General features: G+C 35.6%; 1 protein-coding gene across 5 annotated transcripts in view; it reads right to left on the reverse strand.

The window, feature by feature from the left end:
* Window positions 1-300: 300 nt before the first annotated feature.
* The window catches only part of SPOCK3 (SPARC (osteonectin), cwcv and kazal like domains proteoglycan 3), a 186,896-nt gene continuing 160,618 nt past the window's right edge, over window positions 301-26,578 (reverse strand). For 2 of the 5 annotated variants that reach the window (XM_062615178.1, XM_062615265.1), the window contains exons 7-11: window positions 18,419-18,538; window positions 10,389-10,610; window positions 4,641-4,703; window positions 3,227-3,364; window positions 301-2,203 (exon numbers count right to left, since the gene is read on the reverse strand). In XM_062615178.1, the coding sequence (XP_062471162.1) occupies window positions 2,031-2,203; window positions 3,227-3,364; window positions 4,641-4,703; window positions 10,389-10,610; window positions 18,419-18,538 (716 nt within the window). In that variant the 3' untranslated portion in view covers window positions 301-2,030. Of the gene's footprint in view, window positions 2,204-3,226; window positions 3,365-4,640; window positions 4,704-10,377; window positions 10,611-18,418; window positions 18,539-26,578 lie in introns of those variants that run through there. The other 3 variants (XM_062615424.1, XM_062615348.1, XM_062615502.1) reach the window with 3 other exon arrangements.

Consider the following 26,578-nt stretch of genomic DNA (forward strand, 5'->3'; position numbering starts at 1 on the left):
TTTTTCTTTAGCTTCTTTATTTAAAATCAATTTAGATATCAGTTAATTTCAGACATAAGAAACTGTCCTCTGGTAAAATCCCACTATATTAGAATGGTAAACTCTTAACTATTTTTATTTAAGAAAATAATATAAGTATGCCCAATAAATTATGACAGAGTTTGAAAAGAACTATCTCCTTTCTTTACTATGTAAAGACAATGTGGTACATAACACAGCTACAGAAAATTCAGGAAAAAATACAGAAAAAGAAAAGATTCGTACGGGTTTTGCCTTAGTCAAAAATTCATTACTATAAAATAAAACATTAATAAATGGCTTTATTCAAATAAATACATTTTTAATAGATGAAATGTACCAAATAAATACATTTTTAATAGGTGAAACACTAATTCTTCCTGTCTGAAAATTTCAAACTATGCAAAAATTCAAAATGATGGGCTATACTGGCCAAAGGTTGGTTACAAGAGTCTTTATTTTGCAAACTATACAGAAACAGTAAAAAAGAAAATGCGTTATACTCTGCAATATTACACAGGATAAACATTAAATTTAGTATTTAATGTGTAGAAATTAATTCAAATAAGAAACTGATATCCCTTTTAATTAATGATGGGAAACCAGTGATCCAATTTTGAAATTATACAACCTGTAGTATTACATTATACAGGTCACGTCAATTTTATTGTGGGCAGAAAGGAACACAAATGATATGAACAAAGATGGTGGAGTCCCAGAATGTCTATACAATTAATTAACATGCTAACATAAATACAGTGATTAAAGTAATTTTCTCTACAATCAAATCTTAAGTGCTACTCTACACAATAATTATAATCTAGTCCACATGGTAATTACATAACAATAGGAGAAAGAAAAACCAGAACAAAACCAAACCCATTTTCTTCATTCCAGCAGCAGTACCTATACTGGTATTAATTTGGTAATTGGGTGTGCTTAGCTATTGCCTAACATCCTATACTGGTATGCATGCTAAAACCTCTCTATTTCTATTTTGCAAGGCACCTTTACAATACGTTCTCTAAGTTTCTGCCCTAGTAACAGAAAGCAACAGGAATTAAGATGCAAAACTATTTCCTGAATTAAGAAAATAAAAAGTATTATTATACATTTATTAAAAACTACTTTGGGGCTAGTACCAATACTCTGAACCACTTTCATATATAAAGGTAATATAATTTTAAGCAATTTTTTTTCCCCATGTAAAATATTTTACGCTACTCTGATTAGAGAGAAATGCAGCAAAACAACAAAGGGTGAAGCAATGTTTGAGTAAATAATGGTAACACCTATACAGTCTTGACAGGAAAGAAAAAAATAATAAAGAAATTACATGAAAACTTTACAATTACAGAATTGGTGCTTGTCCATGCTACTGCTTTTGAAAAATCCTTTCAATAACCTAGCCATTTTGTAAACAAAAAAACGTAACTACCGACGCAAACACAAAGAAGGACTTTGCTTTATCTTTCCCTCCTGAAAATTTATCTCCATACCTTTGGTTAATTAAAGGCTGGTGAGATGCTACTTGTGCACCAATGCTTTTCTACTGTAAAACATTTTTGATTTATTAAATGGACAATTTGCAAAGCCCACGGGGCCTGAAACACTGAACTAAAGTTAAGTCACAGTATGTGTTCTGAAGAGGTCATGCACAGCTCCAAGTAAGGGCATATATCTTTTCACTGGAGTTTTAGAGACCAGTTTTCTTTACAGTGTGTTTTGCTCATTTATATTTTCAGTAGCACATTACATTTCTTTCTTCAGGCTAGACTTCCAATGTGTTTTCTTCAGCGCAAAGGCATTTAAAAACTCAAAAGCACGTAATATAATTATTCTTATTTAAACAAACAAACAAAAAAATCTATGACTCCAGCTGCAATGTTTGAAATAATCATACAAAATATACATGTTTGTTAGAATCCTTTTGATCTTTGAGAGCAAAGGGATTTTATGAAATGTCATCTTTAGAATTTTGGAAAGGTACAATTATGGAGCCCCTAATATTATCAAATATATCCATCATGGTCATCGTCATCATCAACATCATCATCTCCTTCATCTTCATCATCATCTTCAATTTCATCTTCATCATTCATTATTTCATCTTCATCATCTTCATCATCTGTCCACCCATGGAAATCACCAGAGGCAAAATCACCTGAAGTCTCTAAATCGATAGCTGAAAAGGTATGATAGTTATAGAAAAGGTGCAAAAGACATACTACATATTTGTTGCATAATATATATAAGCATTAAATGGGCAAACCAGAGTATTTCGTTTCAGGACAGTTACTTATTTTAAACTACAAAGTGTGACATAGAAAGAAAAATAAGACGAAGATCTTTTTGTCTTAAAATAAAATCACTTCAACAGGGATTAATTTCTCAATGTTCACAAATGGAGACAAATTTTATGGATTTGTAGAACTGTAATGAGCATCAGGAACAAATGAAAGAGATTTATGTTCAACTTACGGATGAAATATACACTGTTTATTATTCAGTTCTTACATACTATCTTGAATTATCTAGAATTCTCCATTTAGCTTGAAACGATCCTGGGTTAGATGAACAATCTCAAGGCCTGACCTTGTAAATCAAACATTGTATTAAATTCACTCTTTGTTTCAGGCTATGTTCTTTGTTGCACAAGAAGTGGAAAGGAGTAATGTAAGGAGTAATTCCTTAAAAAAGGAAATTTTTCTTTTGCCATTTTTTGTATCTGGGACATCAAATCAAAGTGACATGGGAATTCTTGGCAGAAGCTGCAGAGTGCTGCAGGGAAGGGAAAAATAAGGAAGATTTGGTGTGCTAGGAACTTTTGCCAATTCCCTCAAACATAAAGTAAAAAAAAAACAACAAAAAAACACAAAAAGTCAAATTTAATTCACTAGAATGCTGATTACTCAAAAGGATTTCATCAAGCATTTTGGGGCTTGTCTAAAGCTGTTCTAGATAATTGATTTTCCCTATGTTTATATACACTATGCCAAGCACATATATGAGGTCTATTTAATAGCCGACAAAGTGAAAGGAGTTGCAAAAATAAGGAAGTAATACCAATAACAAATTATTATTTGGTATTGTTTCAAAATCCATGTACTTGGTCCTCCCATCTGCTCTTACTGAAGAAATTTAATCTGGCTGGTAATCAAAGAAGAAACACCTGTAAACCAAATGCCACAAAGAGTTTTTAACTTACCGCATTCTGCTGCACCATTTGTTCTGGATCCTGTCAACTCATTACCGTATCTGTCAACACACCAGCACTGCCCTACGCTTCCATGGCACTGACTTGGTTTGTAATACCCATCTTCATCACATAAGGGGATGTACTGCCCTGTGATATATAAATATTGAATAAGGATATTAAAAAACACCTCTTGACCAATGTAACAATTCTAGCAAGAAGTAACTACATTTTGCTGGTTTTCCTCATTCCACTGACTGCTTTACTATTACTATTACTATTACTATTACTATTACTATTACTGAATTCAGTTAAGCAGAAAGTGACAGAATATATCAAATGTGGGAGGGAAATAACATGAATCAATCTTGGACTGATCTCAAGATATAATAGTGACCAATCTTCCTTGAAATTTCTCATTGATGATGTGATAACGCATTCCTTACTCCCTGAACGTCTCAGTCAAGATCTTCACTGAATGCTCTGGAAAAGGCTCAAATGTAGGACCCAACCCTGAATGGGATATTCTGTAATCTGAGGAATACAAACAAGTCTAAATAATAAGGACCAGGCTTTCTGATCTAACAAACTATCTGCTACAAGGCTTAGGAGCTATTTTTAAATATATATTTTACAATTCATTTAGTTACCTACTAATATTTAATTACCCCCCAACAGAAGACTAATGCAGTGTAACACACTAATTTCATAAACAACAAATGTTAACAAAAGAATGTTAAATTTGCATTTATATGTGAAACACCTATGCAAATTAGACTCTAAGCCAAAAGGGTTCCCCACCAGGAGTACAAGAAACAAAATCAGGCACTTATTTTGTGAGGCAGTGCCTTGCCAAAGGCTGAATAATCCACTGTTTTTTATTTGGAGCAAACGGAGACTTTTTGAAAGAAACATGGTAGACAAACCACAATGAACAAAACATTCACATGAAAGCTTTTTGAAGTGTATAGTTGTTATTAGGAACTATCTTTTGCACAAATACAGTTTTGACTACTTTGGGCTAAGCTTTCTATTGCAGCTTCTATACAGTGTCCAATGGTAAAACGAAGATTTTATATTTAAGTTATATTGATACAGTATGAACTGATTCACAACAAAGATTTCAATTACTTTAAGAATATTACAGGTAAAGGATCAGCAGAGATACTAATTTAGGAGTGCCTTAGACTGTCCCCTCTATAACTGTAAAAATGTACCTTCGATTAGGGTAATAAAACAGATGTAATATCTTTTGGTAGGTAGGGTAATAAAACTAAGTTTAATAGCTTTCAAAAATTTCATAAATTCTGTTGCTGGAATTTACTGCACTCTATCTCTGTTGGATTAATATTGATTTTATGTTGCTGTTTCACTAGGATTATTTATGTAAGCAATAAAACCTTCAAAAGAATGATCTATGGCTCACCTAGGAGCTTCTTTCCTCCTTTCTGCTTCTGAATGTTGCTGAGTTCTGTCTGGCAAGGTGGGTCTAAAATGACATAAAAAATGTTAAACAGATTACACTGTACCTAGGAAAGAAAGCATATGACCAAGTTTTCAGTTTGCTATGTTCCAAGGTCACTCTTACTACTGATCTTAAGAAACACACACATCCTGTGTTAGTAGTCATGTTCTAAACTCTGAAATAAAAGAATTACTGCACCTTGCTACAGCTCCAGAATTATGAATTAGAGCACCACCAGGATCTTTGCAGAAGCCCATTTTCAGTTAACCCAATTGTAAGCATCTAGTCACTAGTTTGGAAGATGGAAGAATGCTAGACCAAAATAGTAACTCTATCGCACCCTATTTTATCAGACTACAGAAATCAGACTATGACTGTGAAGCTCTCCTCATGTATTCATAGAAACAGGATGTCTCTTTTAATTCTCTTTTGCCGTTGTTATAAGTCATGTTCAAGTTTTGTATTTCACACACTACACTAACAAATTTTCTCCACTGAAGTCCGCAAGATTCTGATTCTACTGCAACAGTTTGATAGGTACAAAGCCCCATGTTCAGCAAACCAAGTTAAAATCAGTGGCCAAACTTCAGATGGCTCTAAGAAGCAGAATAGGTACTAAACTTCAATATTCCATTCTTCAGTTAGAGCTACCTCCAGTTCCAAACAATTTGATTTTCCACTGTTTTAAAAACAAGCCACAATATGACTCATGAATGTGAAGGAAATAAGAAATGAATGTGTACACATTACTGCCAAATAAGTGAAAGAATAAAAGATAGCAAAGGACTAATATCTGAACACTGACATTGCATTCTACACTACACCATTAGCACAAAGGCATTTCTCATTCTGAATTAGCAATAGTATTACCGAGTTTACTTGCATAAGTTTTTAGCTCACTGGGACTTGACATAATTGTGTGGGTTTGGGGCTTAAGTATTTAGTCTTTGAGTATATGGTGAGGCTACATGATTTTTTACATTTCTTCTTCTAAGAAGTGTTTTCATGGTGATCATGCTCACTATTACGCTAGAGATGTCCACTACTTTTCAAAACCAAGGTTTCTGTCTTTCCTGGTATTTAGAGTTAAGCTCTTAATTGTACAACATTCTGAGGATCAGTTATTCTTAAACCAAAGGCATTTCCAATTAATAAGTAATCTAAAAAATGACAGTCATTTATGCACACAAGTACCACGGGCTACAAGGATCTAGGATTTTGGTGGACTTGTCAGTGTTTGGTTAACAACTGGACTTGATGGTCTTAAAGGTCCTTTCCTATCTAAATGATTCTACTCTACTCTGTCTTCCGAAGAAGATGGGAAATATCCTAACAGAGAACTACTCAAATAGGAAAACTACATATTTTTTCCTATGGAAAAAAAAATCCTAAATTAGAAACACAGAGTTGCACACATAAGCACTAATGTGGAAATGTCAAAATGACAGACTATGCCTAAAGAAAAACTATCTTAATTTATAGCTATAAATCTTCAGTGGTATAATTATAAAAAGGAATACCACTAACCAAAAGTTAACAAGGCAATGTGAGAACGTTACTTACCCGAAACTCTCTTCTTCTCAGAAGCTAAGTCTTCAAGATTCACATTTAAGCTTTGCTTCTCAGGATAAAAAAATCAAAACCTCTTAACAATGCTAAATCACTCAGGTACTTAAAAATTGTCAAAAAGAATGACAGGCTAGGAGTTCAACCAATTCCTTTTGGTCTACAGCATATCCTTTTTCCTCTCTCCTCAGAGCATGCTGCTTCCTTCTTTATTTTGCAGTTAGTTCCTGAGTTTGGAAAAGCTTTCTTTGAGATTTCTGAACTTATTTCAATAGAAAACCAGTGTCACTGGACAGCTTTTGGGAGTCTTGAGGCAAGGAGAAAGAATTCCTTTACAAAAATCAGTCTGGTGGCTCCTTTTGAAACAGAAATGAATCTGACATCAGTCTTTCTGATGATCTGAAGACAAATAATTGAGACCTAATCATCTTCATCCTTAATCTACTTCCACAGATGTGGCAGGAACTGTCTCTCTGACAATAACACAGCATTGTTGAGTGATTCACGAACCATCAGTGCTCGAAGTTCTGACGTACACCAGACTACCCCATGTTATTAATAGTGCCCCTTGAGAAATCAATATTCAGTTGTGCCAAGAGATGCTGCAAAGCTAGCATGATTAAGGTTTGATTTACCAAAAATAGGCACATCAACAGAGCAATGGGAGTAAAACTGGTAGATCTGACTAAGAAAGTCTAAGATTTTTAACAGACATGTCTCAAGGAACTGCTACCCACACAGTGCAACTCCAGCATTCACAGATTCTTTGCCTTATTCAACTACAAAACAGTGATTTTCCATCTATCAAGTAGGCAATATTCAGTAGAGTCCCCAGCTTCTGGCATATGGCCCATTGCAGATCAAGCTGCCAAGTTGTGCCTTGCCTGTGCTTGGGAACAAGTACTATAATTGTTCTTGGACAAACAAGGCTTGGACTTTCAGGATTTGAAGCATCAATTCTGCATTTCCAGAAATCTTTCTGGGGATCTCAATTATGAGTTAAGGCACATTATACTTTCCTTTATAACCATGTATAAACATATTTGAATTCCTGCAATCTGAAAAGACCAGTGTAACAAATATGAATCACAGTATTTATCATTCTTCTCTAAGATGGACTAATTTTAAAGTCATAGAGATGCATTCCAGCCTTGTAGGCAGAAAAGCATAAAGGAAAAAGGCACCTAGAGAAGTGCTGGACTAATAGACCCATGCAGAGGCCTGTGGTAAAGAAATACTTAGGTTCTAAGAATTAATATTCCCAGCAAAATAGGTACTCTTCTACTCTGAAGCAGTGACACAATAAAACCAAGGCTGTAACAATGATCAAGTAGTGGCACAAAGAAATTCAACCCATAAAAAAGCAACACTGAAAGTGCCTCAGCATTCACATAACCACTGAAATGTTAAGCTAGCATCAAACAACTAAGAAAAGTTCTGAAGAGGGCTGCTGAAGTGAACTGTAGTTGAAACTGGAGGGCAATACTGACCAAAGTGCACAGGAAGACTTGCAAAGGGGCACTGTCAAAATGCAGATCTTGAAATTTTGCAGAAGTTAATTAGTGTCTTGGATGTATCTCAGAAATACTAAACTATACCTAAAGCAGAATAAGGCCAAGAAAAAAAGCAATGAGCGGCACTGAGTGGTACGTGTTTAAGCATTAGTCAAGGTGGGACAGCTACTACAGGAAGATCTTATACTGAGCAAGAAAGGTCTGATTTAACTATTCATGAGAAACTGTGTATATCGACTAGAAGTTGTGAGTAATGTGTAGTAACAGGTCTGGTGTACTGCAATGCATCATGTCAGACCTCAAGCAGAAAGAAAGAATGAAGAAGAGTTGCAAGTACTTGTCTGATTCTCACAGTCTTGAACAGTGAAACTAAGATCAAAAAGCAAGAGGGTATTTAAAAAAACACAACAGAACTTCTATCCCAGTATGATACATCTTGTTGACTAAAATTTGTATTCACTTTGAAGACTGTTAATCAACAGCAGTGCTATAAAATTGTAGATCTGCTCAGAAAGCACCTACTATGCTCAAGGAATACAGAGAGCTGTCTAAACGGCTTGAAGCATTCTGTCAATATCAACTTATTTTAGTAAACATCAGAAAGAAGACACTGAATTTCTCTACCTAGTCGTCTCTTTGCTATTAATAGCAACGGTCTAGTTAAAGGTCTTATTTAGGTTGTTCAATCAAGTAAAACATAACCAAACATGAACACAGGCAATTAAGTAGGTGACTAATACACTAGGGAGTTAGGACTCAGATAGTTGTGCAAGAGATAATAACATGTGACAGAAGAAGACTATAAGCTTTTTTTCCTCCTTACATCTTCATATAAGAGGGACAATACAGGTTTTGTTGACAGTGTTAATCTGGAAGAACTGAGTACATGTTTAATATGTAAGGATGGGCAAAACTGAGATTTCATCTCATTTACCATTTTGAGAATACATATTTTTTACTATACACTCAAGCACACTGTAGTACCAGTGTTTAAACTGCTGTTTAAATCAGCACCTTATCAAAACAACATGGTTAATACAGTGAGAAAACTGGAAAGGAAGAAAAGCTTGATAATGTTGGATTCTGCAATGGGGAGAATCAGTGTCACTGAAAGACGGATCCCTGATTTTTAGCCTTCAGGGTACCATTAATATAATTTAGTAGTGTTTTAGATTAGTCTTTATAATACCACCATTGGCCTCTAGTGGTACACTGATAAAATATTTTAGACAGTATTTATAGGCTATAGAATGCAAAACTACATGAAACTCATCTGTGGAAGTGCTTTCCTAATGCCCTGGTTATGCTGTATATGCATTATACGAAATCGGCAGAAAAGCCTATTGGTATAAGAACCTTGGTTGGTACTAGGCCACATGTTATGTGCTGTATTTTCTCTGACAATTTAAAAGAATTATGCTGCCCTCCAAAGAGTAAGGGTGTTCATACATTAAGCTGACATGATTCTGGTGATGGGTTTTTATTTTTTTTTTTTTATCTTAAAGACAACCAAACAAAACATGTTATGTTCTTTACTTTAAGAACTACTTTATTTCTGGGATGGGTTATTTTCCATTTACTAATTTTATTAGCAGTACACACATGCTTATAAAAGGAAAAACCAAACTATTGTTCTACTATGAAACAAACAAGGTGTTTTGAATGATTAAATGTTAACTTTTTAAAGTTTACTGAAGAAGTTTATTTAGTACGTACCCACAGAAGTACAGCTTTATTTTTGTTTAGATTTACAACTGGCAGATGTGGCATGATAAAAATCTTTATTTCCACAGAAATCAAAGTCAAACCATAGATGCTGAGCGCTAATGGGAATTTACTATGAGAGTTTTAAGAACATAAGTGAGATTTAAAAACTGAAATTAAAATTTTGCTGTTTATCCCTTTGAAAATCTCATGTTAGTACGAAAAAATAAGGGGCCATTCTGTGCAGGTTCATCCAATATTTAATGACTAAATTCTTTGATTGACTACAACTAGTTTAATTACATAATTTACGTGGTGTCTCACCTACATCTATAATTGTTATATGATCCTCATGAAAATACTGCTTTTAGGTTGTGTTTATTTGTTCAGACGAATCACATCAAGACATTAACAAGAAATTCATCTAAGTAGTAAAAATGAATTGGTTGTCCAAATGACTGAAAATAACTTTATCCATAATATTCATTCAGTTATTTTAATAGGCTCACAAAATAGAACATTAAGATGCCCTCTTACAGGAAAAAAAAAGAAAAAGGTTTATTTATAATGTAGGCAAGTAGACTGGTAAAGAAACCATCTAAGTACTTTTGTTCTTTATTTTGATCTCCTTTCTTTGCATATTTACTGGAAGCTGACACAAGAAACTGTATTTCGGTAAAAGCATTAGTCAGTCTTTTGCACTTCATTTAGAATCAGCGCATTTCTAGCAAGCTTTTGCATTTAGTCTGGGTTGTTTGTTTGTTTTTTAATTCATTTTAGGTATTCCCGGGAGGCAAAAATCCTTAACACAAATTCATGGTACAGCATTTAAGAGCATGTAGTTCACTGTAATCTTAAAATGTTAAAAAAAAAGCACTACAAAAAGGTCAGTCATATACATATGCAGGTTGTTCTTATCTTTTACCTTGCTGTCTTTGGAAGCAGTAGCACCACTCATTGTTAGATATCAAACTGTCCTTGTATGTGTCACAAGAATTGAAGAATGCCCTGGTGCATGGCTCATTCTTGTCAAGGTAAATGCTTCCAAGTTCTGACTGGTCCAACAAAAGGTCATAGTTCGTATCAAGCCTGTTAAACATCCAGCCAAGGGAGTCTTTGCAAATTGGCAATATGCTGGTATCAAATCCTAAGAGGAAAACAAACAGCTAAATAACATAATCATATAGTAGGGAAGATACAGCAGCTGCTGAGCTCAGACACCACAAAAGAATGCTGCATCATGGAAATTGCTCCAGCGGTACACAGATACAGTAGATGCTACTGAAATAATACGCATAAATTGTATGTCATCTTCATTTAAAAACAGTATTAAATTAACCTGGTAAAAAAATTAATCTCACCATCAGTCTCAAAGCATTTAGAAATATGAGTTTTCTTGTCAAACATTATACCTATAACACACATTATGTACAGTAATAAATGATCTACAGTGACTTCCTGAAAAATAATTCTGTTGAGGAATTCCAGTGGCATTACAAATCAGGAGAGTGAAGTTTAAGTGGTTTGCAGTGTTTACAGAACTAAGAAGAGAATAAATCCCAGGTAACTTGTTGAAGTCTTTTTTTTTTCATCCTATACCATTATCCTGGGTTCAGCAGTAGCAGTCATTTTTCTTCTTCTTAGTAGCTGGTGCAGAGTTGTGTTTTGACTTTCGGCCTGGGAACAGAGCTGATAACACTGATGTTTTTAGTTACTGCTCAAATGTTTTTGTCTGACCAAGGACTTTGTGAGCCTCATGCTCTGCCAGGGAGGAGGGAAACTGGGAGGCAGCAGAGACAGGACACCTGACCCAAACTGACCAAAGAGGTATTCCATACCACAGCACGTCATGGCCAGGAGGTAACTGAGAGTGACCCGGAAGGGCTGGCAGACTGCGGGGTTGGAGGAAGTATCAGTCAGTGCTTGGTGAGGCTGGGGGTGCGAGTTATTGGTCAGCAGGTGCTGAGGTGATGTATTCTCTTCCTTTGTTATTTCCCTTATCATTATTATTATTGGTGGTAGCAGCAGTGATTTGTGTTATACCTTAGTTACTAAACTGTTCTTATCTCAACCCGTGGGAGTTGCATTCTTTTCGATTCTCCTCTCTGTCCCTCCGGGAGTAGGGGGAGGGCAAGAAGGGAGGGAGTGAGTGAACGAATTACCTGACTAGTTTTAAACCACGACAACCATATATTCAATTCTATGAAAAAGAAGCATGATACTCAGCCTCATCAATGTCCTGGAAGTTATGGTATTTCATCTTTACCTGATGTACTTTACAGATTAGAGGAGGCCCATGCAAAGATGATTGCTAAGAGCAGCCAACTGCCAGTATCAGGCCTCCTAATACAGCTTGCATCTTCCTAAACTGTTGCTTGTAAAAAGGTCCATCAGGAACAGGATAAGTTAATCATTCCCATAGCCAGAGCTCAGACTTTATGTTTGTTTTTCCTGCATTAACTGTAAAGTATATGCAGATTTGAATATGAATATGGATGGGAAATTCAGAAACTGCCAGGCCTCTTGCCTATGTAGAAGACATTAGCTGCGTCTGATACACACATATGCTATTTACAGGAACTCCTTTGTGGCTTACACACTAGCATTCAAAACATTTCCTCAAAAGGAACCAACAGAAATGCTCCTGTGTCCTGATTATTTCTCAGGGGGAGAATATCAACTCTTAGTAAATATAATCTGCTTTTCAAGGTGAAACTATTGTTTTCCTGCTTATTAAACTCCTAAGTAATAAATCCTAGTGCCCATTAAGGGAGGTAGATAGCTTTTGACATTATGTAGAAATCAAAACAGCATTCATGTAAAACGGCTTACATATTGTATAATATAAAAACTGTTTATCTAATATGCTGAGAGAAGTAATCTACATGATTCTTTCTAATAGCAGTATATTGTCCCGTACAATAAACGACACTGACAAATCAGACGTGAATAAACACACATGCATTCTGCTACAGTACTGACTGCCATCTAGACCATGGCTTTTACTTGTTCAGCATGCAAGATGCACAGCAAGAAGATTTTCACTTGTGATGGATTTATCTACTCTCTTGGCTATAAGAAAACCTTCAGTTAACAGCATCTCACAGCTGAGGCCTACTGTGCACAAGCTGGGAACAAGTTTTCCTTCCTAATATAGTTTCATCAGGACAGACCTTAGCTGGAAGGACTAAAGAAGACTACACAGATGTGAATGTTTTCTGTCATATTTGTTGTTCACGGAAGTGATGATCTAGATGAGACTCATCTTGCTCCATCTAGCCCAACGAACACATAGCATTAGGCATAACATTCTCTTTCACCAGTCTAAAGTTGTAATATATTTGTGCTCCCTATGATTACACAGTTAGTAGCAGTGCCTTGGTTAAGGCAAGACACATGGAAGGTAACAAAGGTCTTACAATAAACCTAGGATAACTGACGTTCATTTTACAACAAAAGGTGTATGGGTATCCTGGGTTCAGCAGTAGCAGCCATTTTTCCCCTTAGTAGCTGGTGCAGTGCTGTAGTTTTGACTTTCAGCCTGCAAACAGCGCTGATAACACCAACGTTTTTTAGTTGCTGCTCAGTAATGTTTACTCTGACCAAGGACTTTCTGAGCCTCATGCTCTGCCAGGGAGAAGGGGAAGCCAGGAGGAAGCAGAGACAGGACACCTGACCCAAACTGACCAAAGAGGTATTCCATACCACAGCACGTCATGCCCACTATATAAACTGGGGGCAGTTACCTGGAAGGGCTAGTTCACTGCTAGGGTCAGGCTGGGTATCGGTTGGCAGGTGGTGAGCGGTTGTGTTCTCTTCCCCTGTTATTTGCCGTATCACTATTACTATTGGTGGTAGCAGCAGTGGTTTGTGTTATACCTTAGTTACTGGACTGTTCTTATCTCAGCCCGTGGGAGTTACATTCTTTTGATTCTCCCACCCATCCTTGCAGGAGCAGGGGAAGGAACAAGGGGAGGACTGAGTGAGCGGCTGCGTGGCTGAGTTGCCGTCTGGGCTTAAAAAAAAAACAGTTCTTTTTGGCGCCCAATGTGGTGCTTGAACCCACGACCCTGGGATTAAGAGTCCCATGCTCTACTGACAGAGCTAGCCAGGCTAGCTAGCCTATGGCCACACCAAGCTGAAAATGCTGAACCCAGTACAATAGGAAATAAAAAAAGCACAGCCACAACATCCCTTAAACACCTGTGAGAGTTGGCATTTGGAAGTCTCTCACCTCTCTGCCTCCAGAAACTGTGTTAGAGGATTTTGTTAGATGATTCTTATTGCTGAAAGCTACCAGTTTCCTAACAGTTCAGATGAAATGTATACTGTGGGACATGAGACTGACCGTTTTATTAACAGAAGGGACCTGAGGAAGGAGAAATAAAATAAAATACTACAATAAACATCTATACATGTTTCATTGGGTACAAGGATAATTCTGTACCAAACACTGAGTCAAAATAAACTTCAGCCAACAATACTGATTTAGTTAACTCAAAATCTTAATTTTAAGCCAGGATGCACTAATTTAAAATTCCTGCTCAGAATTACTTCTAGGCTGGATTTCTTTTCCTGGACTTTTGCTGTAAGGATGCCTGGGCTTATGCTAACCTGACACATGCAGAAAGAACCTTGTACTTCTAGTAAACTAGAACTATGGTTCAGGTTGGTAACCTGTGCAACCTTGCAATACAGCTTATGGGACTTTTTCTGAGGTAATTTCAGGAAGTTGCCGAATTCTAGGCAGCCAACATTTTCACAGCATCAAAAATGATATTTAAAATGGCAGTTCTTTTTTATCTTTTATAACTCTAAAATGACTGTGTGGGAGGGTATTGATAGGAGTAAGCAAAGTCTTACTTTTCTGTTTACAAGTTCTGTCTGTACATTAGGGTTTCCAAATATAATTCAGCAATGAAGATCAGGGAAATTTAATTTTTCGTTTCATAATGTCAGCTGTGTTTCTTCATTGATAAGGACTTAAGATAGTCAGAAGGAAGTAAAAACCTCCAAGCAAACATCGGAAATTCTTAAATTTTATTTACACATTGCTATACAAGATTAGTCTTTTCCTGCTGCAAATTTGTAAGATATTTGGCAATTTAGTGTAATAATATCTCCCCATGCTCATTCTAGAAAAAGCAATTACAAGTTATTTTCTTTCAGACTTCTTATATTTTATGTTATTTTCAAAATTATTAGTGTATATTAGACTCCAAAAAATCATATTATGCCCAAGCCATAAGAAGATTCACTATTACCTTTGGCCTCTGGTCTTTCATCTTCTAATATAACAAGGCACACAAATATTCCTCAGAAGTAGACTGTCTGTTAGCATAAATATTTGTGGGCCTACAGTATTTTTTTGTGCTTTGCATTTGATGCATTAATTCCCTAGTTTTATCACACAAAATTAATACAGAAATAGAACAAAAATTTTAACAGATTTTAACTAGGTATGTAAAATCTCAATTTTTCAATGCTCTGTTTCACCATCTACGGGGAATTATAACGGAGGGGGTAAAGTGCCCTTCCCCCTTTGATTCTTCTATTTAGAACATACATGGCCTGAGGACGAGACTTGTGTGTTTATATTAGTATTTATAATAATGATACTCCTAGATATATGTAATCCAAATACCTCTGGACACAAATGGGATTTCAGAAATAAAACCCTATTAAATCATTTGAAATATTCTAGTCTATATTACTAATAAGATTCAGTTTTGGAAAAAAAAATAAGTGTCAGACAAAATTTTGTAACTCTTGTAAAAAACACCTTACATTTTAACTTGTTGTCAGTGTATTGATGGCTGTAGCAGAACAACTTAAACACTATTCTTTGGTTTGTTTAGAAATAGCATCAATGATTGTACAGATCAATGTGGACTATTTAATACCTGAGACAACTCTGAAAAGCACCAGCAAGGCACTATAAACTTGCATCACATATACCTTGATCAGGACTGTGCCCAAGCCTTCTAATAAATGCTGTCCCAAGTGAGACTGAGATATGAAAAGTCCTAAATGCATACAGACAACCAGAAGGAATGACACAAATTGCTTTTTTCAATGCAGAATGGTTTTCAAATGCAGAAGGAACTCTATGACTAAAGGATAGCCTGGGGGAAAGGGTGCCAAAAGAGATTTTTAACTACCCAAAGGTAATGAACATTAGAACTCTGAAAGGGGAAGTTGAATTCAGGTGGCTTTTTGTCATAGGTGTTGCTCTGTACAGATCACTAAGTCCCATGTGCTAAGTATAAGGTTGTTATACATCATTAAGAAGTCCTTTGCAAGATTTATTTCTAAGTGTAGCTATCAGGCATACCCAAAACAGGGGCTGGACTCTCTGGTATACTTAAAAATTAATGCACCTGATGTCCTGGACCTACTATGACTTTGGAGGCTGACTCTGAGGGACTTCATTAGGGATGCTACTCAGGAGCTTAGTTTTATGAAGAACAGTTTTATGAATTTCCTAGTGATATTAAGAAGGACATTACCATGTTAAATAGTTATCATTATTTTAGTTTCTTTGTGTGTTTACAGGGACATAGTGACCTAGTATTTTCTTCTAAATTACAGACATGTCAATTTCTCATAAGACGCAGTACCTTCTGCTGCCTCAAGTGAGAAATCTTGAAGTTCACAAATGTACATACGAGAAAAAAAAAGTACAGTTGCATAAAAACAACTTTTTAAACAATTTTGTAACCCCAATTTCACAAAAAGAAAACTACTACTGATCATATACATACTCATTCGATAACTTTGTCTGTAGATGGACTGCCTTTTTGCAGTAACCTGTAAATTCAAATCAAGTGAATATTGGCTATTTATAAAATCAAGTAAATATAGTGCAAATAGGATCTATTATATTTGAAAGCTTGCCCCCCCCCCCCCCCCCCCAATTAAATATATGCTATTTGAGTAACTGAGCACAGGACTAAAACACTAGATACTAAACAGTTATTTTCCAAATTTTTTATGAAACTGTGGGTTTTGCCAAAACACTTCTTTAAAGAGAAATAGAAAAGATAAGACAAACTGAATGACTCCCATGTAAATACTTTCTATAATTTGATTTGGTTTGTTTTAGTGAAAAGAAAACAAACATGCCAAAGCCTATCATCTAACTTCCATATTTACATCCTAGCTCTCCTATGACAAATAGCAAACTTTTCATCATTCTTGTAACAACGCTACCCCTATTTTAAGGTTGATGAGCTATACCTCTTTGAAACAGAAAATTTAAATTAAAACCAGCACAGTAATCAAATAATATTTTGTACAACACTGAAACTGTTTAGGATTAATTTCTGCTACACTGTTACAAGTGCAAGTCAAACATTTCTGACAGCACCATGTTCACAGAGAAATTAAAGTTAGTAACAGAATGAAAACAGACTTTTCCACACAGATTATATTTCCTTACCTGTTGATGAAAAAGGCCCTGAAAAGACTATTCTTAAAATTACTTTCTGAACTTTTGCTGTACTAACAAGCTTTTAAACAGCTGTGCTGTGTTTTCGTCCTTACCTATGCAGTGTGTTACCCTCAACAAAGTGAGTATTCAGCAAGGAACAGAGCCCTGTGCAGTGTTTCATCTAACCTTTAACTGAGCAATGTGTCAACACTAGCTATATTATTAGATAGATTAGATTTTAGCTATGCAATACAATAAATGCTTACTTAAGAGCTGCAAACTTTGTATTTCTGCTGTTTTCATTCCTGGATGAGAAGTATATCACATGCCAGTTTTGGACCCCAACCAGAATGCAAATTATAAATACATGTTTTCGTATGTGTTTCCTTCAGTAACAATAAAAAATGACATTAGTGTATTACCGCCTTACCTTTAAAACATTTTTCTCAGTGTTGAGTATTCCTAGATAACACATAATCAACTTTAAGTCACTGTGTTTTGCAGAATTACTTGCCTCCTTATCATGAAAAATCACACAATGAAATGACATTTCCAATGAAATAAAATAGATGGATTTCTTCAAAAAAAGACAAAGTAATGCTACAAACAGCAATCAAGCAAAAGCTAAAAACCCTTGACAAAACAAACCTCCAAATACCTAATGAGCCAATAATGAAGGAACCAAGGTAAGCAGCCGCTGGCCAAGTTCTATGAAAAATGCTCTGGGGAAATTTATAGTTTTCTCCTCATATTAATGAAAGGTAGATTTTTATGGCTTATGAAATCTAATTTGACTCTCCTTCACAGCAGGACACCACTCTTGAAACTATTATTGCACACTTCAACTGCTTTTTAAATAAGCCCTTTGACAACTGCATTTTAAAACTACTACTATTCATAACAACAACAAAAAAAAATTTATTATCTGAGGGGGTTAAAACCAAATGATGCACCCTACTGTTTCCATTTTATTAGTACTCCTGAGTTTTTTCCTCTCTGAAGTATTCCCATAAGAATTCCTTTTTACTTACAAGCTTCTTTTCTATGTGTTTTTCTGTTGCAGTAACTACAGTGGCATCAACTAGCAATGATAGGTCACACATAATTACAGCTCTTGTATCTTATTTCTTAGGACTTGCCACTTAGTAAATCACTTTTCTTTATGGAAAAGTTGCTCAAAATCCCTACTTGTTTGTTCTATCTCATTATTCAATTGTTAATTGTCAAGCTCTATCAAATAGACAATTTGACAGTATTAACAAATGAAAGGATTGTGAATGGTAGCTGCCCATCATTCTTAAAAGCAAGAGTCCTGACAAACAATGTTGAAAGTTTAAAGTGAACATCTTATATTGGTACTAAGCCATAAATAAGAAAATAACTCTAGAAAAATGCAAAGTTATGGTTTTAATACGCATACCTACTTAAAGCATATGAGAACAAGGCAAGTCTTAGCAATGGAAATACAAATGACAGAAAAGTATCTAAGAGAACATCAAATAAGACAAGTAGAAATCTCTTACTGGTTCTTTCAGGCCTTTGAACAATCCTAGTCTTCTTATTCTGAACTCCACTTTCATGAAGTGCCTTAAACCAGTCTCTCAATCTGTTTGCAACCTCCCTGAATTCCAGGTCACTGCACACTGAAAAACAAAAGGCAGAGCTGTTTAATGTTTTTCTCCTGGGTGCTAAATAGAACTTTCAAGCTATGCTAAAAAAGAAAGCAAACATCATAATATAAAGATATGTTCCACAGCTTCCTTTAATTCAGAAAAGTGACTTTCATTACCTTGTTATGTCTTCAAAACACAATTCAGGTATTTAGAAATAAATACATGATGTATAAAGCAACTATGAAATTATATATATATATATATAAGAAGACATCATTTGCAAACTACTACAAGCACTTCTAGCACACATATTTGCACATCTTACTGTAAATGAGGCTGTACGGCACCCATGACAGCCTTATGGACTTTCATTTCTATGTCCATTAAAGCAATAATAACAAAAGCCCTACCAAAAGGGGTCAGAGATGCAATTTAGGCAGATAACACAGAAACATCTAACTCACTTTCCTTCGCTGAAGCATGAAAAGGGCAAATGGGATTCACAGAGAAGGTGATTCAAGAGTGTCCTGAGAGCTTATTTGATTGACTGTAGCTTTACAAACCCGCATTCATGCACACTTAACTGCAAACAGGCAGCTAGCTGTACAGCCAGTCAGGAACGGAAAAGATGGTTTCTTTTCCCACGCTCAGCAAAGTTAGAGAAAACACGCAAGACCAAAAAGAGCATGTGTAGCACAAAGATCATCAGATTAGTAGCAGACTGACTGAGAGGTGTACAGTACTGCTAGTTAGTACTGCCTTTAAGCAGCAGAAGCAGAAAACAGAGATGTGCAGTAAGGAGTCGTAGTCACCTTCACTATTAAGCTGCTGGAGAAGATAAAGAAAAGGTGTTCTTGGTGCAAGCAGAGAACTCCTTCCAGAACTCTGCTTTTCCATTTCATGTGTTTGAGAGAAGCTAAGACAAGAGAAATAACAGGGTGTGGAGGATGACAAAAACAGGAAAAGAACTGGATGTATGCTTCCCTAGGCAACAGAATATCTTCCTGCCCTGGGTTCAGCAGTAGCAGTCATTTTTCTCCTTCTTAGTAGCTGGTGCAGTGCTGTGGTTTTGACTTTCAGCCTGCAAACAGCGCTGATAACACCGATGTTTTTTAGTTGCTGCTCAGTAATGCTTACTCTGACCAAGGACTTTCTGAGTCTCATGCTCTGCCAGGGAAGAGGGGAAGCTGTGAGGAAGCAGAGACAGGACACCTGACCCAAACCAACCAAGGAGTTATTCCATACCACAGCACGTCATGCCCACTATATAAACTGGGGGCAGTTACCTGGTTGGGCTGGGTATCGGTCAGAGGGTGGTGAGCGTTTGTATTCTCTTCCCTTGTTATTTGCCGTATCATTATTATTGTTGGTGGTAGCAGTAGTGGTTTGTGTTATACCTTAGGTACTGGACTGTTCTTATCTCAGCCCGTGGGAGTTACCTTCTTTCGATCCTCCTCCCCATCCCTTCGGGAGTGGGGGAAGGAACAAGGGAAGCAGTAAGCGAGTGGCTGGGTGGTTCTGAGTTACCAGCTGGGCTTAAACCAGGACACTTCCACTGCCCATGTCAACAGGTACTGCTTCCAAATAAAGATCATTTTCCAGGTCTACCAGTAACTGACTAAGCTACAAACTCACTTAAGCTACAATCTGATGAGCTCATACATAAGTCAGCAGAGCTTCACGGTGATGCTCAGGAAAATAAATTCTAGTTCAGCTTACTTTTCCTTTATCATGTAGCAATCTATAATATTTGGTGACATAGCCTTCAGCACACTTCATTAAATTGAACAACGTTGCGAAACTCCTATTTATATTTTAGAGTAATATTGAAACATGTCATTATGTGAACAACTATCAATGCCTGTACAACAGCAGGCATCTAAGAATTTGTTTATTCATTCTTTGCTGAAGTCTCTCTTGAGACTGGTTCAATCCATGAAAGACTTAGGTGCAATCTATACATACACTTGCATATATTATGAACTGACATTTTTATAAACCGTGTATTGCGCTTTTCTCTTGTGTAATGGGTTTTATTTTCCCCACTGATAATTCAATAGGGAACTGGGGAAAAGATTTTTTTTTAATGACATATTTGGAAATATATGTTCAAAAGTGTCCTATCACAACAACTAGACGAAAATCGTGTCCTGAGCCAAGACTAAAAGTCACAATTCAGACTTGTGGGATTTCTACGTTTGCTGTAATACTGCCTTCCTTTACCAAGCCTTGTACCAGCTAATTCTGATTTGTGTCAGCATAAGGAATCAGATATTAACTTGGGTCACCCTGCTCCCCTATAAAAAACCTTCCATTATAGATGAAATAGAGTTATATTGTTCCCTTCTCTAACTACTAAACTTTGGTTTAAAAGAAAGACTTTTAGAATTGAATCACAGGGTATGGAGCACAGCAACACCATTATGGATACCTGACCTGCCATCTAACCACTTTGATTTATCTACCCTGCACGATAAACACCACCACAGGTCCCAGAAATAACATAGCTACATTAATGGTGCAAATGCTATTTTAATCTATTTCTAACTTGTCTATGCAGTGCTACTCCAATTAACCTGATGCTGAGGTGACTGATTCAGAGCCAGAATTGAGCTCATTTACAGGCACAGACACACACACCTACATATATATCCAAAAATACGTGTGCGTTTATGTACATATATAAGGGAGAATATGAGGAAGTGCCAGCTACAAGTAAAAGATTAGCCTGAATAACATTAACAGAAAGATGCATGTGGCAGCTACATGAAGGAGAGAATGTATGAATTTTTCCTTTTTGTAGAAGTAGCCGAAATGACACACTAAAACTAATAATCTCCTAAACTCATTAAGGTGTAAAAAACAAAGCACTAAGAAAAGGTGTACCTCTTCAACTTTTAGGTATAAGAACAAAACAAAACTTGCTGTTTCAGCATCTGGTACCAGACACTGTCATGCACAATATGACATAAAACAACATTTTCTTTGCTCCTGTGAATTGCATTCCTTTCCAAATGACAGGTACATATGGCACATTTTGGGCATCAGACACATCCCACATCTGATCTCAGAGGAGACACTTTCTTCCTGCTTTAACTTAACTTTCCCAAACTTTGCTTGATAATTTATATTATAGTTTTTATCTCAAACACAGAGAATGAGAAAATTGTAATGATCTTGGTCCATTTTAATGATTTTGAAAACTTTAGCATGCAAATAGATCAACTTCAAAAATTAAGGTAACGCAAACCAAACTGATTAAAACTGTCCTTTGAGGATTTTACACCCCATAGCTACTCAAGTGCTGGAGTCAGCTCTCAAACATGACATGTAATTACATTCACTGTATTATTAATTTTAATGCACAGTGAATTTTTGGTTCATTTCCAACACGCCAAGTAAAAGTAGATGTCTTGTATATGTGAAACATGCACAAGAGATACAGCAGAACTACACTAATCTACACAATAATTTACATGTGCAAACTGTGTTCTAATCAAGGATTTACAGCATGGTATTTGAGTATCACAGTTTTTTATCAAAGAACATTTAGTTCCTTTACTAGCATCTCAGAAAGGCTTAAATGGTAGAACCAGACAGCAAATCAGAATTCTTGTCATGAAACTTTCTATCAATTATTTCCATAGGATGCTTAAAATATGTTAAAATTTTGAGTTGGTTACATAACAACTGATCATGCAACTTAATTTTGACTGCTGACAAATAAAATACACTGCACTAGATTTTTTGATTTTTTTTTTTTTAATCCCACTCTTCCTCCTCTATTTTTGAATTTTCCATTGAGAAATTCAAGTTTCAGATTTCAGCATACTTATATTTTCCACAGTGCTTTTTAAGATCTAGCTACCCTAACATTAATAAAAAGGAAAAGAAAAAAAAGATAATTAGGATCTTATTTTTTATTTTATGGTTCCTATTAAGTGTTTTTGGTTGGAGCTTCTTAAGTTTAATTGCCTATCATCTGCTGTCAGTATGCATTCACTTCCATGGTTACTCTTGCATATGGCCCTCTCTAAATATTGTTACATTACATTGTTTGATGCATTTCAGAAACATTAAACTGATGAAAATAATTCATTTTTTTGTGTGTGTGTTGACTGGGACTGACATGAGAATATAGAAAAAAAGGACACTTTATAAGAACATGGTATTTTATACTGAAAAATGACAAAGCAGAAAACAGATTTACACAAGTATGTGAGAACATATGGTACTGGAAAATAGATCCTTAAAGTAGTACAGCTATTTCTACACTTAAATATTAGCATTAGAGCACTTTCGGGCCAGGACCTCCCAGTTCCGAAGTTATTAGGAACAATGTGCTCTGACTACATAAGCCATGATAGTTGTATGAAAGCTGCATTCATTATACCATCAAGTAACACAATCAGAGGACTACTGGCATGACAGAGAAATTTTCTCAAAGGAGAAAGACTGAATCTTTTGATTCCAAAGGTAGTAAACCCCCTGTTTGGTCCTATCTCAACCCAGATACGTATGCCAAAACTTGACAGAAAAGAAACAGTCCACTTTGCATGCTTTCATGTTGTTATAAACACATAAACCCAGAATCTGTGTATTAGGTTTTTTGCATGTTCTTACATTAAGAAAATAGTCTGGAAGCTGCTCTACAGCTGTCATATGTATGCACAGCAAATTGAAAAACCAAATATAACTCTAATGTTTTATATATATATATGATCGATATTATTCCTTAACAGCTTTTTGTACAATTATGCTTCACAACTATGGCTCAAACTCGTAAGAACAGGGGCTATCATAACCTAGTAAGTCACAAATACTACTTGTTTTAATGTTGACTTAAACCTTAACTATTTTTTTTTATTATTATTCAGATCAATCTGATCAGTCTGTTTACCACCCTGAAGCAAGTGTAAGTAAGTAAGTGGCACCTCAAGCACACATTCTCAAGTTATGAAAACAGTAATTTCTGGCTTAGAGGGCAAGTACAAGTCTCAGGCAGTCTAGGGGGAAATTTTGCCTTAAGAACTTATATATGCAGTGCAAACTTCAAATAGACTTTTGAATAATACGGCCTAAAATTATCTATGTTTCTTTATGAATCTGCTGAACAGAGTTGTCTCAAGTCTAATAATCTTGCAAAAGGTTCGATTTTATTGGCACGTAGATTCCATATTAATTCTTACTGTAATGTTATGCTACTATAGAAGTTTCCCTTCCTTCTTGTTTCATAATAAAGTTGTATTTTTATACTGTGGCCAAAATGACTAAGGCAATATTTGTACATTCCGAGTAAACTGAGAGCCTCAGACTAGAGAATCTAATTTAATGTTACATGTAGAGTCAGCCATACATACAAAGAAACTGAAGATTCTTATCACATGGGTTATTAAAAAAGTATAAATCCTCTCTAACATCTTCCACATGTTAAAGATATGATTTTGAATGTCAAATGCTCAACTACAGATTTTTTTTTTCAAAAGTACTTATCACACTTCACATTTTTGTTCCTGTTTTGACATGTAGAAAGTAGCTAAATAACCTTTAAAATAGTAAAATAACGATTTATTTTCTCTCACACCAAAATTTGTATAAGTTTTGCTCAACTCTCCAAGAACATTCAGATACACACTTAACAGATGTAAAAGATGTAAGCCTAAAAAATAGCTTTCGGAAAGTCATGAGAAGCAGAGAACAATATTCAGACATTATCAGAGGCACAAACACGTACTTTTTTTCCACAGGAGCTGGGCTGCATAATGTAATCCTAAGTGATGCTTAAGTAAAATCTTTAGGTCACAAAAAAAAAATCAGGTATATTTAGTGAAAATTACTACATTTATCTTAATTTCTGATCTGTATCCTGTCTTGGTGCAGTACCTGTCTCAGGAGTCCACCTTAAATCACAGAGATTTATGTGAATAAACCTTGTATTCTGTAACAGAGGGGATCAGGTAACACTGTTCACTGGAACACTATGTACCATTGAAGCGTGCTTGCTCAGGGTTATGCTATATAATGAAAAATTATACTAATTAATGGGTTGATGCATTTTAGAATATGTTTAGGGACTTTTCATTCCAGTAATCAGCTTGTAAAGGTACCTGCTGCTGAAACTGTTGTACTGATTTAAAATAGGTCAAGATGAAGTAATTCAGATTTATTCAGACAATTATTTCACCTGATAGACAGGAAGCTTAATCTTTACTGGCGAAAGACAGACAGTAAAGGTTGTAGAAGGTTAGAGAGTAATCAAAAAATGCATATTGTGTCACATGAACCCACTGAAGAACCTGCCTGATTTTGTCTAATGCCAATGCAATGCATTTCTGCCATTACCATTAATTCTAGTACCCATTAAGAGAATTAGTATGGGGTAAAAGGAAGTCACTAGCCCAAAGGTTACTGGAGTGTCCCGTCATCTAAAGTAATAAAAACTGCTATTTGAAACTAACATATACAGTCATGCAAAAATTAAGGGATCTGAAAGCGTACAGTTATCAAATCCAGAAATTCCTTTATAATAAATATTATTTAAATGTTAGGTGGAACCAACTGTTAAATCTGTTTTCACATATACTAAATGTTACAATTTGTGTTGGCATTTGAATATAATTTACTGATTGGAAGTAGAATATTGGAAAATGCTGTATCAGTATGTGTTCTTTTGGTGCCTTTCAACTCAAGCTAATTGATGAAGCAAAAATAGTGCTACTGAAAGCTGTAAACACATGCAGAAAATATTTTGGGTCTAGCATAACAGATTGAATTCCCTAACATATTAAACCAGCCTTAGCTTTCTGACATAACAGAAATTAGGTTATTTTAAGCATATACTTTTTATATAAAGAGACATACATATAAAAAAAAAATTTGTAGTTTAATGAGCACAAATCATTAGTATATTGACATAATATGCACAACAAAATACCCTTTTACTAAGGAGTAGCTTTTGTTAAATGAAGGGTCAAAAATTATTTAGAGAAAAAAAAAAGGAAGCCATAAAAATACCCCACATTATGTACCATCATTCACAATAATCCATTGAACTACAAGGCTGTAGCTAGAATCTGTGTCTCATGTTTACTCTGGGAAGAGATACTTTCACCTACTCTTTCAGCAGCAGACCTCACTCAGTTCAATTTTCAGTTCTAAGAGTAGAAGGCCTAACAATTATGAAGGAAGTGATTCAAAACTAAATAAATTATTAACACACAGTTAAATGGTAACTTAAGTGTAGAACTCACCTATTGATCTATCTTCTTTTGTGCCCACAGCCAGAATATTCCTAATATGTCTTTGCATAATTTAACAGAGCACTTCCCAAATCTACTAGTAGCCAGTAAACCCAAAAACCATAATTTACTGATGATATGGCCACTGGGATTAAGTTGGAGGAGAAAGATTAAGGCTTTGATTCACAGAGAGAGATGAAGTATCCTGTCCTGCCGGAAGGCACACTTCCAAGACAAAAGGGGTACTCCACTATCTCATCATGTGGTTTTGCTTGCCACACAACCTATCGTGTTGCAAGATACATCCCCCTCCACTACAACCAGAACTGCAGAAGATCATCCCCAACACATACAATCTCCTGCAGTCGGGCAGAACTATATTCATAAATTCATGTATATAATAAAATAACCAAGAAGTAAATATACACGTAACATGGACAATGTGGAGGACAGGGTAGGTGTAGGACACCTCCTACATCAAACTAGGAACTACCCCACGTGCAATTGGAAACTTAACTGTCAGTCTGTGTTAAAGCAAGATTTATCATCATCCCAACTTTTCCTACATGTTGGAATCACAAAGAGAATAATTTATGTTGGAAAGGAACTCCAGAAGTTGTTCAGTCTTATCCCCTGCTAAAAGCAGGTCTAATTTTATCAGGTTTCTCAGGGCAGTGTCCAATAGTTCATGTCCTGTGATTATTGTGTCATTCACATGAAGGTTCCTCACTATATGAAAAACTACCCCTCTTAAAAAGGAGAAATACACTACCATCTTGTAACTCTATACTGTTTTCACTGAAGAGTACAAGAGATTTTCTCATGCTGTAAT

The sequence above is a fragment of the Pezoporus occidentalis genome, unplaced genomic scaffold (genome assembly GCF_034315485.1).
Source record: "Pezoporus occidentalis ecotype Australia unplaced genomic scaffold, CSIRO_AGI_Poc_V1 ctg1, whole genome shotgun sequence".
NCBI lineage: Eukaryota > Metazoa > Chordata > Aves > Psittaciformes > Psittacidae > Pezoporus > Pezoporus occidentalis.